General features: G+C 50.5%; 5 protein-coding genes across 5 annotated transcripts, besides 1 other annotated feature; all 5 read right to left on the minus strand.

The window, feature by feature from the left end:
- Positions 1 to 17: 17 nt before the first annotated feature.
- Positions 18 to 953, minus strand: ACLA_019680 (uncharacterized protein; the record flags this gene model as incomplete). The annotated part of the gene is made up of 1 exon (XM_001268688.1): positions 18 to 953. The coding sequence occupies one exon, from the start codon at positions 951 to 953 to the stop codon at positions 18 to 20; it is 936 nt and encodes a 311-aa protein (XP_001268689.1).
- Positions 954 to 1,014: 61 nt separating this feature from the next.
- Positions 1,015 to 1,045: a microsatellite.
- A 761-nt stretch (positions 1,046 to 1,806) lies between these two features.
- On the minus strand, positions 1,807 to 3,663 carry ACLA_019690 (Zn(II)2Cys6 transcription factor; the record flags this gene model as incomplete). Its single annotated transcript, XM_001268689.1, has 3 exons — positions 1,807 to 2,676; positions 2,755 to 2,898; positions 2,959 to 3,663. 3 exons carry the CDS (start codon positions 3,661 to 3,663, stop codon positions 1,807 to 1,809), a joined length of 1,719 nt encoding a protein of 572 aa, XP_001268690.1.
- Positions 3,664 to 4,377: 714 nt separating this feature from the next.
- ACLA_019700 (multicopper oxidase) lies at positions 4,378 to 6,306 on the minus strand (the record flags this gene model as incomplete). The annotated part of the gene is made up of 3 exons (XM_001268690.1): positions 4,378 to 5,464; positions 5,518 to 5,992; positions 6,054 to 6,306. 3 exons carry the CDS (start codon positions 6,304 to 6,306, stop codon positions 4,378 to 4,380), a joined length of 1,815 nt encoding a protein of 604 aa, XP_001268691.1.
- Positions 6,307 to 7,605: 1,299 nt separating this feature from the next.
- Positions 7,606 to 8,413, minus strand: ACLA_019710 (uncharacterized protein; the record flags this gene model as incomplete). Its single annotated transcript, XM_001268691.1, has 3 exons — positions 7,606 to 7,827; positions 7,910 to 8,284; positions 8,381 to 8,413. 3 exons carry the CDS (start codon positions 8,411 to 8,413, stop codon positions 7,606 to 7,608), a joined length of 630 nt encoding a protein of 209 aa, XP_001268692.1.
- Positions 8,414 to 9,510: 1,097 nt separating this feature from the next.
- Positions 9,511 to 13,460, minus strand: ACLA_019720 (uncharacterized protein; the record flags this gene model as incomplete). Its single annotated transcript, XM_001268692.1, has 4 exons — positions 9,511 to 9,678; positions 9,742 to 11,660; positions 12,063 to 12,624; positions 12,855 to 13,460. 4 exons carry the CDS (start codon positions 13,458 to 13,460, stop codon positions 9,511 to 9,513), a joined length of 3,255 nt encoding a protein of 1,084 aa, XP_001268693.1.
- Positions 13,461 to 13,587: the final 127 nt, after the last annotated feature.

The following is a 13,587-nucleotide window of genomic DNA, read 5'->3' on the forward strand; positions in this document are numbered from 1 at the left end:
AAATAAAAAGACAGCAATCAAAAAGCCTTCCGCTTGTCGTACTTCTTATTGATCGCACCGATCGTGCACTTGAGAATGCCCTCCGCACTCAGTGTTTGCCCCTGGTCCCCCTTCCACGGCACCGTATCGACAATATCCCGTAGGTGATCCTCCTGCGCCATCTTCCCCAGATTATCATCCAGATCTTCAAGGTACCGTCTCGCGCTTTCATCATCCCCAATCTGAAAGAACTGAATGCCCACCTGCCACGGCACCGCTCGACACCGCGGCCCATCCAGCCGCTTCGCCACATTAACCAGGACACTCTCCGCATCATCCGTAAACACCCCGTCCGTGATCGCAATGATATTCAACGGCTTCACGAACTTCGACTCATCCAACAGATTCCCGTCCTCGTCCGTCGCGGCAGCCATCTTCTCCACGCGCCCCAGATACGGGTTCAGGATCTGCAGCAAGCGCTTGCCGTACGGCGTGGGGCCGCGCGGCCGCACGCTGCTGAAGATCTCCTGCACGTGCGCGGCCTCCGTGATGTTGTTGTAGGCGCCTGTTGGCGAGGGCGTGGGGTCCCCTGCCGTCGGCTCGCGCCGGTGGTTGAGGAAGTAGATGTCGATGCCGTCGCGGTCGTACTGGGTGCAGATGGGCGCGATCGCGGCAATGGCCGCCTCGGCCTCTTTCCAGCGGCGGCCGAGCATGCTCGAGCTGTCGTCGACGATGAAGATGGTGTCGAACTCGCGCAGGAAGGCGTAGGGTGTGTCGCTTTTGCTGCTGGTGCTGCTGGGCGAGGTGGTCGCTGGTCCCGGTGCGGTGGGGGTGTAGGGAGGTGGAGACCAGAGGTCGTGGTGGCTGACTTGGATCACGGTGCTGTTCTTCTGGCGATGGGATTGAGTGGGCTTATAGGAGGTGCGCTGGGAGGTGGTCGTGCCGCCGCTTACTCGGGAGTGACGGTGGCCCATCGTGAGGTCCTGGTTTGGTTTGTTGCTGTAGTCGAGTGGCGGTCGTAGATGCTTGTCTTGTGGAGGAGGAGGAGGAGAGGGAGAGGGAGAGGAGCGAGACTTGAGCCGACTGAAGAGGAACGGCATTGAAACAAGAGTATGATGCGAGTCGTATGCAATCGACCAAGTGAAAGAGGTAAAGGGTGAGGTGTGTTCCTTGGATGCTGGATAGGCAGAAGTCGCTTTGTTATGCAACCAATTTAATGATCTTTGTGCATGTGCATGATCATTGAAACCACAAAGACATCTTTCTTTATATAAACCTCATCTCTTGCTCTTTCATTTCATTTCATTATCCAAGGCATAGGCGAGGCATACCCCCCCATGCCGCAGGATCGAGACATAGCAATACTCTCGATGGGGCAATGGACGTACTCAAAGTATAAGGCTGCACTACTTATGCGCTCATAGGCTAGTTCTGTTATGATACGCTTTGGACTCATTGAATTGTTCTTGGACCCCCGCGATGCCAGTGGGTCTTCTACAAGAGGCTGAGCCAACGTTCAGGCTTGAAGGAAGTCTCATAAGTGTGACCCTCCTCACTCAGCCTTGCGGCGGTGCCTCAGGCGGCAAGGGACCAGTTACATAGCCACTGTCCTACGCTATCACCGGGCTTCCCAGAAAAATATAGGTAAAAGTCAAAAAGCAATGAAGATATTAGTGGAATATACACAATCATACACATTATGCGCCGTAAGTACGCGATTTAACAGCCTGGTCAACATTGCAAAACGCTCAAACACCTAAAAGCATGCGTCAGTACCTAGGTCCCAGGTTCCAGGTCCCAGCTCCCGCTACCTGGTACCCAAAACAATCAGTCAGACCCCCAAGTACTCGTGAGTACTTTGTTGTTGGCAATGGCAGAGCCCTTTTCCTCCATAATGACTCCGTCATCATTCACCCCTTCGAAAATCCCCACTTCAGATTCGAGTACATCGACCAAAGCTAGAGCCTGGTCGATTCCCATACCATGCCCGATGAGCCGCAAGCAATCTATGCACCATTTCCGCAATGGGTGATTCTTTCCCTCGGTCGCACCGGCCAGCACCAGTGGCCATAAGAGTACCAGACCAGCTGTGTGACTCTCGTTGACCGGCACAGACCCCGGCTGGCTATTCCCCGTGTTCCCCACACCGAAATGGTAGGGCACGCTGGCGGAAATGTCAGCGGCAAGTTGTCGTGTCGTGCTGCGGATCCGGAAACAGTGGTTCTGAAGTTCGCTGGGCACGCAAGTACCTGCCGAGTTGAGGAAGAGACGTCGGAGACAGCTCAGGATGATCTCACAGACGACGATGCGCGCGCAACGGTACTGGTTCCATGTATGACAGGTCCAGAGATCATTATAGATGTGGTACCGATTGTTATATAGGATAATACCACGGCAGAGCCGCTTCACCGAGGTCTCTGGGCGTGGGTTCTCGACCGTGGTGTATTGGAAGTCCGCCGGCAGAGATGCAAGCCAGGCCATCAGCTCTGATTCGATGCCATAGGCAGCGGCGAGGATTTCCTGATTATCCATCATACTTTTACTTCTGACATCTGCTCGTAGGTTAGCCAGTCTGCCCAGGATATAGATCAAACGGTCGCCGTAAGCCTCTGACTGCGGTCGTAAGAACATGGAGATTGGTGCACATTCGAGGACAGATGGTGGGACATGTACTCCCAACTGTAAGCAGCTCGTGATCTATTGTGCGTCAGCCATCATCTTCTGAGCAAGGGTAATAAAACACAAGGCTTGTATGCCACAGTTGCCAGCACATACTATCTGGAACCGCAGTTGGATGAAAAGTTTCAAGCCTTCTTCATTCTGGACTTGCTCCGTGCCACGCAGGTCAAGGATTGCAGCAGCGCCACGGATGTGACTTGTCCACTTTTCAATATTCTGCGTGGTCCGACTTGTGACGACCTAACGTCATGAGTTGAGCGCAGATGAAAAATGAAAGGTAGCCGGGTTCAAGAATCTTACCTCGAAGATTGCCAGCACCATCACGGCACCAAGGGTAGGGTTTTCCTTCACCTCTGCTGGATTGGCCACGGCAAACGCCAATAGTTGCAAAGCATATCCATAGTCCGCCTCTGCAGCGATCATCATGGAGGTATCTTGTCGAACACGCCCAAGCATCGCCGTACCTACTGCCCCAACGCTCGCTTTCATGGCCATCTGACTGATCGAGAAGTCCGTCGTTTTAAAAAGCTCGGAATTGAGATCCAGCATCCAGTAAAAGCCAGGCCACGGAGTATACCGCAGGAAGTAGCAGACCGCCTCATCCTGCGTCATTTGGTACGAAGGCTGCGGTCTTATCAGCGGCTGCCGCTCGATCAACTCCGGCTGCGGATGGCTTTCGTCGATGAACTCGACTAAATCACTGCTGCCGCTGCTGCTCGTCGAACCCGTCGTCGCACACGTCGACCCAGGGCTGCTCTGGCTCGGGGAAATAGTGTGACTAGCCTTCCGAGCAGGTTTAGTCTTCCGCCCCGCAGCACTATTCCTAGCCTTGCGAACAACCTGCTGGCTTTCATCCCGGAACATCAACGAGAGCTCATCTCGGTAGCCTGGACAGGACCGGTTGCCCTTGAGACACTGCGAGCATGCAGGCCGGACCTGGTCGCATCGAATCTTTCGAGAGCGGCACTGGCCACACCCTTTGCTTGGTTTTCCGCAGAAAACCATGATGGACCAATAATCTTGCGAGCGCTGGATATATGATCTGTCACACAGGTACTCGTGTTTGGGATGGTGGTGGTGATACCTGTTCCTGGATGAGTAAGCTATGCGAGGAGTGGTATTCTTGCTGAGAGAACGTGGGACTATGGGGAAGCCTGGTCGGACGAAGAACGCGTGCTGTATGGCCTAAGTCGATAAGAGTACAACTAGTCCAGGATGAAAGATCAGTTTACGAGATGAAAGACCAGCTTAGCATCGTCAGCAGCAGGGATGAAGACAGAATTGGTTGTTGTTCCTCCTGGCGCTGTGCATCTTGTTCCTGGACTTAGGGAGCCTTGCTGCCCCACACCTGACACAATCCGGTTAGCCTCATGTTGGGGTAACGCTAGCCTGATCAGGAAGTCACTATGGGGAAGTTGCTGCCGCTTTTATCAGGCTAACTTCATGTGTTTCTTCTCTACGAAGTCGTAGATATCTTCTGAGTGATATCCACCTAGGGTCTGGTAACTTTTTCAGACTAGCGCAGTCGGTTCCATTCTTACGGAAAAGGGATCTACATAGCTAGCTATCATCTACCAGCACTACTGATACAAGCTTAAGTCCTTCCCTCGGCCCTCCCCATTTAAAGGAGTGAAAAACCAAGTCCCTGGTCGAAGATCTTGCCACCACTACCCTTGGGCCCTGTTGAGAAGGCTCACGGGTATTGTATGAAAAACTGATTCAAGGTAGCCGGAGTCCTAGTGAGGGGCTTATGGCAGCTAGTTGGTACTCCAAAGGAATATCTTCAGGCCACTTATCCACACCATCCAACAGTACCAGCGCCATTCCACCGGTGAGGTGCATTTGGATGTGACAGTGCAGCAAGAACGCCCCTGGATTTACAACGTGATACCTGATCGCCATCCATGTGGGCCCTGTCGCTGCCGGGGGCGTGGTAAACGTATCCCGGATCTGCGGGTTCTGGAGATTGAAGCTCCCAGGGATGTCTCTCATTGCTTCGGCCACAGAAGTATAATTGAAAGCTCCATCCCCTCGGCCAATCACGAAGAATTTGTTCGAGTGCTTGTGGATGGGGTGAGGTGGTTGTATCGTGCTGACAACGTGGAAGATAAGATCGATCCAGGTCCCGTTTCGTGTTCGGATGGAGAGCTCGGGGTCAGCTGTCGAGGGATAGTAGAGGAGGGGAGAGCTTTCCTCTAAGGATAAGGGAAAGCTGGAATTTCCTAACGTCCAAAGAAAGGAGGCATTGAAACGGTTGATATTCAAAATAAAGGTTTCGTCGACATTTTGTGCCGGTACCTCAACAGGGAATGGAACCACTCTGTTCTCATCCAATATCACAACATCTGCTGTGGTATTTGCCCCTGTTATGTCAATGGATGGCCGAGAAGGCTGCTGTTGAGCTTGGGATGGAGTGCCATAGGACATGACAGCGGTGCCGCTCACAATCTGGTTCACCCCGTTATTTGCGACACGGATTGTATAATCTCCTGCTGGCTTGTCCAGTGCTACCATGATGGAGTACCGGTTTCCATTGGGCACCGTTACCGCATCCACTCGAATTGGCTCAATGTACCTTCCATCAATTGCATAGACGTACACAGGATGCTCGTCGATGGAAAATGTCATCATCGAGAGACTGGCGGAACTGATCAAGTCGAAGCTCACATACGAAGCAGATGGCTCAACCAGCAGAACCTCAGTGGGGCCATTGGACGGTGTGCAGCCTTCAAATACTGTCGGTGGAACGGCACTGAGATCGTGAACGAAGTTGCCTTGTGCTCTTTCGTTTGTCGGGGGTATGCAACTACAGCAGGTTAGATATCAGATAAATGGTTTGAACGGTACAAGCTTACTTACCCAATGTCGGTTAGGGAGTCGTTGCCCAACACATTCCTTTGTGCCTGGGTAGTATATGTGTCCAAGGTTTGCCGGCCCAAGCAAATCACCGAGCCCTTTCCATTGACCAACAGAGCGTTCACGCAGAACGCGTCCAGTCCACTCTCCTCTTCCACATTCCAGACCTCTTCTGATGTCAATTGGCGCCAGTCGCTAAGCATGATAGGTCTTGTCTTTTCTTCAGCTTCGCACATAGCGTTGATTGCTTGCGCATCATCAGTGATCAAGTTAAAAGGCCGCTCGACGGTGTTGTCAGGTTGGATATAGAGGGGGCCATAGAGGCCATCTTCAATCTGTCCTCTGCTATGAGCATGGTAGAAGTAGCTTCCATACTGTCCGGCATGCCACTTGTAGAGAAAACTGCTGGCCGGGGGAATTGGTCTCTGAGATAGACCAGGGGTCCCGTCAGACCAGGGGGTACCCAGCTGGTCGATTCCTATACCACCAAAGAACAACGTCAGCGTAACCACGCACACAAATTGCCCTACTAGACATACCGTGAAAGTGGATAGTGGTAGAAAAGGGAAGTTGATTGTTCACCAAGAACTCAACATCATCCCCCTGGCGCAGATGGAGTGGCGGCGCGGGAAATTGACCGTTGGTGAGAATCATCTTCCGGGTAATACCAGTCGCAGACCAATCCTCCCATGTGAGGTTGATTTCAAAACGTACTACACCTGCTGACGCCCAGGAGGCAAAGCATAAAAGCAACAGCGCAAGTAAAGTTGGTCTATCCCAAAGAGAACCCATGATGGATGCTGATGACTGTCACGGCTGAGAACCCAAACAACAGTGAGCATACCCGTCAACAACTCGGAGGAGCAGCAGGTCTATATAGTTTTCGATGAAGGGAGGCTGAGCACGCCCGTAGGGGAGCTCTTCGGGACGACAGTGCATGATCGGGCATGAAAATTGGTCTTTCCAACACACATCTCGAGGCTTGAAAGGTGGAGTTTCAAATGATAGGGGAAGCCATATGTACCACGATCAGGGATCTAAGCTCCACACCTGCACTAGCCATGTCATCCATGTGAGCTCGGATGATGAGCCCTGGGCTGTCAGCCTTGCTTGGTACGAGCCGCATCACCGGATTGGCCACGGAGAGATTGGGAATTGAGCCGGTCCTGTCTGTTGTGGCACAGACCATCTTGAACGGAGTCATTTGTAGACTTCCGACTCGAGTTGAAGGCTTCGACATCTCGTTATCGTACCCATGTCCCGATGAGATGCGCCATGCATTATGATCCTGGACAAGGCGGTGTCGAGGAAGGGTCTTTGGAAAAAAGAATTGTCAGTAAGCGAGAGGCATCATAAGCCTAGGCGTCCATAATTGCGTGTAGATCTGTAGATCTCTCTTAGCTATCGACGTACCATTGAACCCTAGAGCCTAGAGGAGACACATCCAATCACGTAGAATCAGCGTTCTCAGCCTCCCCCCAATGGTCTGTGAATCTGTTCATCGAGCAATGATATAATTCCGCCAATATCGATGAGAAAGAATGACCATATCTCGGGTAATTGCAGAAGGGAATGTTTTCCTGGTTGTTGTTGTGCTCGAGAAGAAATGGATTGGTTGAGTCCCATTTGATGGAGGGCCTAGTAGTCTGTGCTCACTTTCCGCCATGCATTAGCTGTGATATCCTGAAACCAGAATTCCGGCGATGGTGTTACCTTCGAAGAGTTGTATGACAAGCACGGATCAAATCAAAGAACTTGAGGTTGCTTTGGGAACCATGGCACAAGAAGCTTACGTCGAGGACTCGGCATATACTTTCGCCCTATTAACCTACAATACACCACAGCGTCCTGCAGTCGACACCGGGTGCGAGTTCGGAAGTTGATACAACAGTGTGCATAGTATTCTGGATAATGTACACATTGAATGAATGACAAGACGCATCCTCCCCAGGAGATAATGTATCTTGAGAAACAGACTGAATCAAAGCCGAAGAACCTCCAAGGATGAAAGTGGGTTGGACCAGTCAACACTTGATGTCAGCGCTCAAAACATCATCACATCGTTACAGACGGTTTGGACATGCATTCGGACTACCAGCTCGTGACAACCATCCAACCCCGGTCACTCTTGGGCTTCTGATCATTGCCAAGGAAAGGTTTGCCAGGAACGAATTCAGGTGCATCACCGCGAAGCTGAGAGTTCGGGTAACGCGATCCAGCAAACATCACTTCCTTGTCAGTGACGATAGGTTTCTGCATCTTGGGGACCGCGTCGTTCGGAAAGTTCGCGCTGTAAGCCGGTGCTTCATACTCCTAGCATACAACAGCAGGTCAGTATACAAACAACCCCAGGTCAAAGCTCAACTTGAAGGAGCCCAAAGAGATGGAATATTACCTGCTGTGGACCAGGGGAGCGAAAGCGGTCCAAAAAAAGCCTGCACTGTTCTTCCTGCTCTCTCATCTGCGCAAGGGCAGGAGCAACCACCGTCGTGCTCGTCTGGTTAACAGGATGACGGCCCGTCATGATAGGTCCCGGAAGCCAGCTATTGCCGTTTTGCTGCTGCACATGGGGGTGAGAATAGGATTGGTTGCTGAACGCACTCAGGCGGGGTCTATGGAACGATGCCGCTGCAAGGTCAGGAGGGAGAATGGGGAGTCTTGGGTCTCTAGGGAAACGATCCATGTCTTGCATGGGGACGGACGGGACTCGCTCGTTGAATCTTCCCCCAAGATGCTCTGGAAAGCCGACTGGCTGACCGAAGTTGTTTGGCTGTATTTCTGTCATATTAACACGCCGAAACAGTCTAAATAGTGCGCTAGTTGGATGCTGCTGGATGACAGCTCGGGATCAAGGTATTAAACTCACCTGGTTGCGCTGGTTCTTGCGATACTTCCGCATTATACAATGGTGGTTAGATAAAATATCACTTGAGAACGAGGCCTAAGATAGGTTAAGGCTGTAGGTGCAGAAGTGAAGAAGGATAGTGGGAAGATGAGGGATCCAAGTAATGGCAGGAAGAGGGTGAATGATGCTCTGTTGCGCCGGGGCAAGCCACGGTCACTCACAACAACCTCTATGACAAGCTGAATACATCCCAAAATCCTTGAGCGTAAACGAGCGTGATGGATGGTTGCTGCGAAAGCCCTTGTCTGACCATCTAATCCAAGGCTTATTGTTCTTTGTTCCTCTGTCTATAAAGAAAGACAAATTGGTCTCTAGAAACAACTTACTATGGACCCTCACTTTGCAGACAATCCAGGTTGGTATTAATCCCATTAGGATGCGCTCTCCTTCCTGAAAGGGCCAGTATTTAGTGATCTTTAAATGAAGTTGAGAATCCAGATCATCCAATAAATCTAGTTATGCCTCTTATTTGATTCTATTTGAATATACCTTACTTGTGTTCATGAGCTTTTCTTTGTTTTGGGACGTGCCCATTTTCTTAATTTTTCTGGTTTTTTTGTGTGTATGATAGTTTAGTGAAAGAAAAAGAGAAGAGCCAAAGGATGACCTCAAAGACACTCATGACAGGAAGCAAAGGGAAAGTAAGCAGGACCAAGCCACCATTATTGTTCTCATACTCTCACAGAAGCCTTTTTTTTTCTAGGTTTTCAGGGTGTCTCTCGGGACATGAAGAAGAGGTAAAAAAGGAGAAGAAAGAGAATGAGCAACTCGAACAAAGAAAAGGCAATGGGCGGTCTTTTTCACCCGTTTGCCAGTCATTGCCTTTTCCAGATTTGTGGTAAAGCAGCTTCCCTCATAGTAAGCTGAAGTTTGTGGAGAAAGGCATGGAGAGGAACCTTATGAAACATAATGAAAGCCAAGAAAGTGATGATCGCTCCGGGTATCTCTCTTTGAATTGCGAGGCAAGCAGGAAGTCAATGTTCGTTCAAATCATATGGATCATCAGTCGTAAGACTCGAGTAAGATGAAACTGAAAGAACCGAAAACGGTCTCTCAACAGTCACCAACTCCAGTCAACGGTATCGGGTCATCTATTCAATAGTGTCGATACGGTTCAGCGCGACCCGATATTTCTCGAAAAGGGAGCTTTCCGCAGCAGTTCGCTGAGACTTCTTCTTCCGAAGCATTGCCTCGGCTTCGTCAACTTCTCTTCGCGCATTCTTGACCTCGTTGAGAGACTGCTGAAGAGATAGTAGGTACTGTATATACAAGTCAATCGAGGAAAATACTACAATGCAAGTCATGAGGAGAAGAAAACTTACTCTTAGATATCGAGTTCGTCTATTCTCCTCGGTCTCAAGGCAGAGTTTCTGGCAGAGAACACCAATGAACGTGTTGACCTCCTCATGTCTCCTCGACAAGGCGTGATCTGGGTCTTCCTGAGACTGAGCCTCTTGGACTGGAGTATCTTTAGACATCATACTGGTCTCGGGTTGCTTTTGAGTCGCCAAAGTCATCTGATCGGCCTTCCTAGAAGCTGAAGACGCACTCGCATACCGTGGGAAGCGATGAGAACGTTGTGGGCTACCAGTGGAAGCTGCCATGGTAGAAATTCTGCGAGTTCGTCCATCAGTACTACCAACGGGCGTTTGCACTTTCGGGTTTGTGGCAGCCCGAGTACGTGTCGATTTAGTTGGCCTGGCGAACGATGGTGTTTGATCCACTTCATGGCTTCGGAAAGAAGGTGCAGGGATGGATAGTGAGGAAGTTGGTGTTGGAAAAGCCCCCGGGGAGACATGAATGGGAGCACTGATATTGCGGGGGCCCCTGCTCCACGAAACACTGTCCGGCAATTTGGAATATTTGGTCCGCAGTTTAGACCCCGGTCTGACAGAATCCGATTTGCTGTCGTCCTTTTTGGAACGACTAGCTGTTCCGCTAAGGGCCTTGGCTGCAGCCCCTTCCGTTGCTACTTCGACGCCATCATAGTTTCTCAATCGTCCTCTATCGATACTACCCTTGTGCTTGAAGATGCTGCGAAAGCTATCAAGCATCCTATTGCTCTTTGATTCCGGGATCTTGCTCGTAGTGCCACGTGGTTCGAGGTGCTCTGCCTCGGCACTCTTGATTATGATTTCATCAAAGGTTGCATTCTTGTTTAACTCATTCGGAGTAACTGGGATTGGAGCGCTCGGTCCTTCTTGAGCAGGCGCACCGCATATTGCATGCATGGACAATACTCGCAGAGGATGGGAACTGTCATCGACTGTAGCCGCGACTCTCTGGGTTGAAGCATCGGTGTTCCCAGAAGACATGACCTCATTTGATTTCAATTCAGGCAAAGGTTTATCTTTGTTGAGAGAGACCTTGTGCTCATCCGGGATCTTAGGCACAATAGGCACCTTTGACTCTTTATCCGGACTCGAACTGAAGATGCTAGAAGAACTTGGGCTGCCAACAGGCTTTCGAGGGATTGACAGCTCACGGCTGCTGAAGTCCCGCTTAGGCATACTCTCGAAAGAGGGTTGGGGTCGGCAAGATTTACGAGAAGCTACAGGGCTTCCAGTTGATGTATCATGATCAATCTTCTTCTCAACGAAGCCCGCTTCCTGTTGGAAGAACTGGTCTTCAGCAGGTTCCTCGTGAGCATCAGACTCTGTGACGGTTCTGGACACAATTCGGACAAGGTGTGGCGAAGATAAATGCGGTGCAACCGAACGGCTTTCAGGCCCCATAATGATCTCTTCAGCTGAAGCTGCAATGTGGAGGCGCGGTCCGTAAAAACGCTGACTCGATCGTTCATTTGGACGGCGGTCATCACCTGTGAACCCTGTTGGGCGCTCCAATACTTGTGCCTTCCATTCGGTATCAGAAGAGGAGGTATTCGATGACGCAGGCGAAGTCAGAAGTTCTTCGACAAAAACCTGGTGGATTTGATCAAAGCCATGCTCCTGTTGCGCTTTTGCTTCAGGCTGGGGAGGTGTCTCATGAGACGCGGCGGCTTTCTCAACAACACGAATGCTTTTTACTGGAACTTCACCGGAACCGCCTTCAGGAGTACTCGGCTTGTCTTTGCTGACCTTGCGAAGCGCAACCGGAATAGAGCTGCTCCGCTCTGGGCTAACACATCCTCTTACCTGATTTCCTCCGAGGCTGAGCTTCTGGACAGGTGGTCGAGGAATGCGAGTGTTGTGATCTCCGCGACCCCGTACTGTTGTCTGCAACGTCGATGTTGGTTTGGCTGCGCTTTGAGATGCACGAGTGGCAGTTGCTTTTTCTTCTCTCCCGTTAGTCCACAATTTTACAATGGAGGTGGGATATCCATGCCTTTCTGTACCGCAGCCTCTCCAAGATTACCAGGTTTTGGTTTCTCGCTCGCCTTAACAGCTTGTGTTGCGTTATTTACCGTCTTTCCTGTGGGCTCTACATGATATTAGACGTCAGCACATGAAATAATTAATCTTCCAGTTGCCAGGGGCCAATAGAAGGTCATCGCCCTCGTTGCAGAAGTCCATGAGCGTCACGGCCTCGAGAAAGCTTGGGAAAAGACATTGCGATATTTGAACCATTGAAAAATGCGTATTCTCCAAATCCCAGGACTCAAAGGCAACAATGAGGATCGATATAATGGACAGGAAATTACCTTTAGAGGGCGCATGCTGAATATTGTCACCTTCGTCGCTTGTGTTACGATTCTCCAGTGTGGGAGAATCCACAAAGGGGTCCTGTGCCTCCAGACCTGATTCCAAGGCCATTACAGACTTCTTGTATATTCTCAGGGGAGTGATGGTGATGTCAGAAGAGCTTGATAAAGATGATCGTGGAGAAATGTCGTCTAGGGATTTGGGGGAAGAATGAGTTTGAGGGGTGGGTAGAGAATGAAAAAAGGAATGAGTGCTGCTATCTTGGGGGAAAGAGGGAGAATTTGCTGGGGCTCTAGTGTAGGCGTCCTCGTCAGATGCTTCGAGGTATGGGTTTGAATTGTCTTGCATCAGAGGTAACCAGGCTCGAAACGGTAGCAGAGAGCGACGCACTGTGTGGTCTTCGTCTTCCTTCACTGACAAAGATGTAGGTGTTCCTTCAATTCCTGGGCAATGGAGGCTATCTGAAGACTTGACTTCTGAGCTCTCTAGGTCATTTCCCCGGTCACTGTACGCTGACATTTCAGAATACCTTCGATAATCCAGCGACACGATGCTTTCCATCTGCTCAAAGTGAGTTTCCCGATTTTTACGAATCCCAGGTCCGAGCACATACTGTTGCAGTTGACAGCGGTCTTTGATCATTCTTAGATAGACTCAATAATTGCGAAGCTCGCCTGAGCTGCTTAATCTCCTTTATTCGATATACTGGCTTTGATCTTGGCTTGTACTATACGCCATCTGGTCAATACTTCTTTTCTGATACTCATAGCCCGCTGGCTGACTTCACATACCTCAAGCAATCGATCTTGTGTGTTGAGACGCATCGCCTTCACGCTCAAGTGCATGGTCCTGATCATCCTGAGGTTCTTGAAACACTTCATAACACCCCTCAATCTGGCTTTCCTGAATTCGTGTCTCTTTTTGAGAGCCTTCAAAATCCTTTCCTTTCGGGACTCCCGTTTGACCTCTATTGGTTTTCGCCGCGTGATAGTTGGCTCACAACCCATGATTCGGGGGACGGCCGGGCCAGTATACTGAGGCTTTGGCTGGTAGTCCACTGGCTTGATCGCCTGGGCCTGATTGAACATCATAAAACGCGGGCCGCCTGGCGTCACCTCAACTTCTTGCTGAGCAGTGGATGTCACCTTCTGTTTCTTCGGAGTCTGCGTGGTGAGAAAGGGGGTCTTAGATGACATTTTATCCTCCAGGAAAGACGTTGGCGTGCCTCGCTTTCTCATATTCGGCGCTGAAGCTCTGCTTCTCAAGTTTGGAACAGATCGTTTCTTCAAGGGTTGGTGCTGGCTTGTATTGGCAGCAGTACTGATGCCATTTTTCTCCCGCAGATTAGGGGTCGAGGCCTTCCCCTTCAACTTTGTGGTGGCTGGTCCGCTTTTCATCTTTGCTGGCTCAGTCAACTGCTTTGTTTGCAATTACGAGACTCATATCTCAGACTGTGTCACTGCGTGCTTGTCTGTTGAAGGTTAACGCTCAGAGCATCGACAGAAAGCTAGGGAGCATACCCTA

This window comes from Aspergillus clavatus, genomic scaffold, assembly GCF_000002715.2.
Source record: "Aspergillus clavatus NRRL 1 1099423829805 genomic scaffold, whole genome shotgun sequence".
NCBI lineage: Eukaryota > Fungi > Ascomycota > Eurotiomycetes > Eurotiales > Aspergillaceae > Aspergillus > Aspergillus clavatus.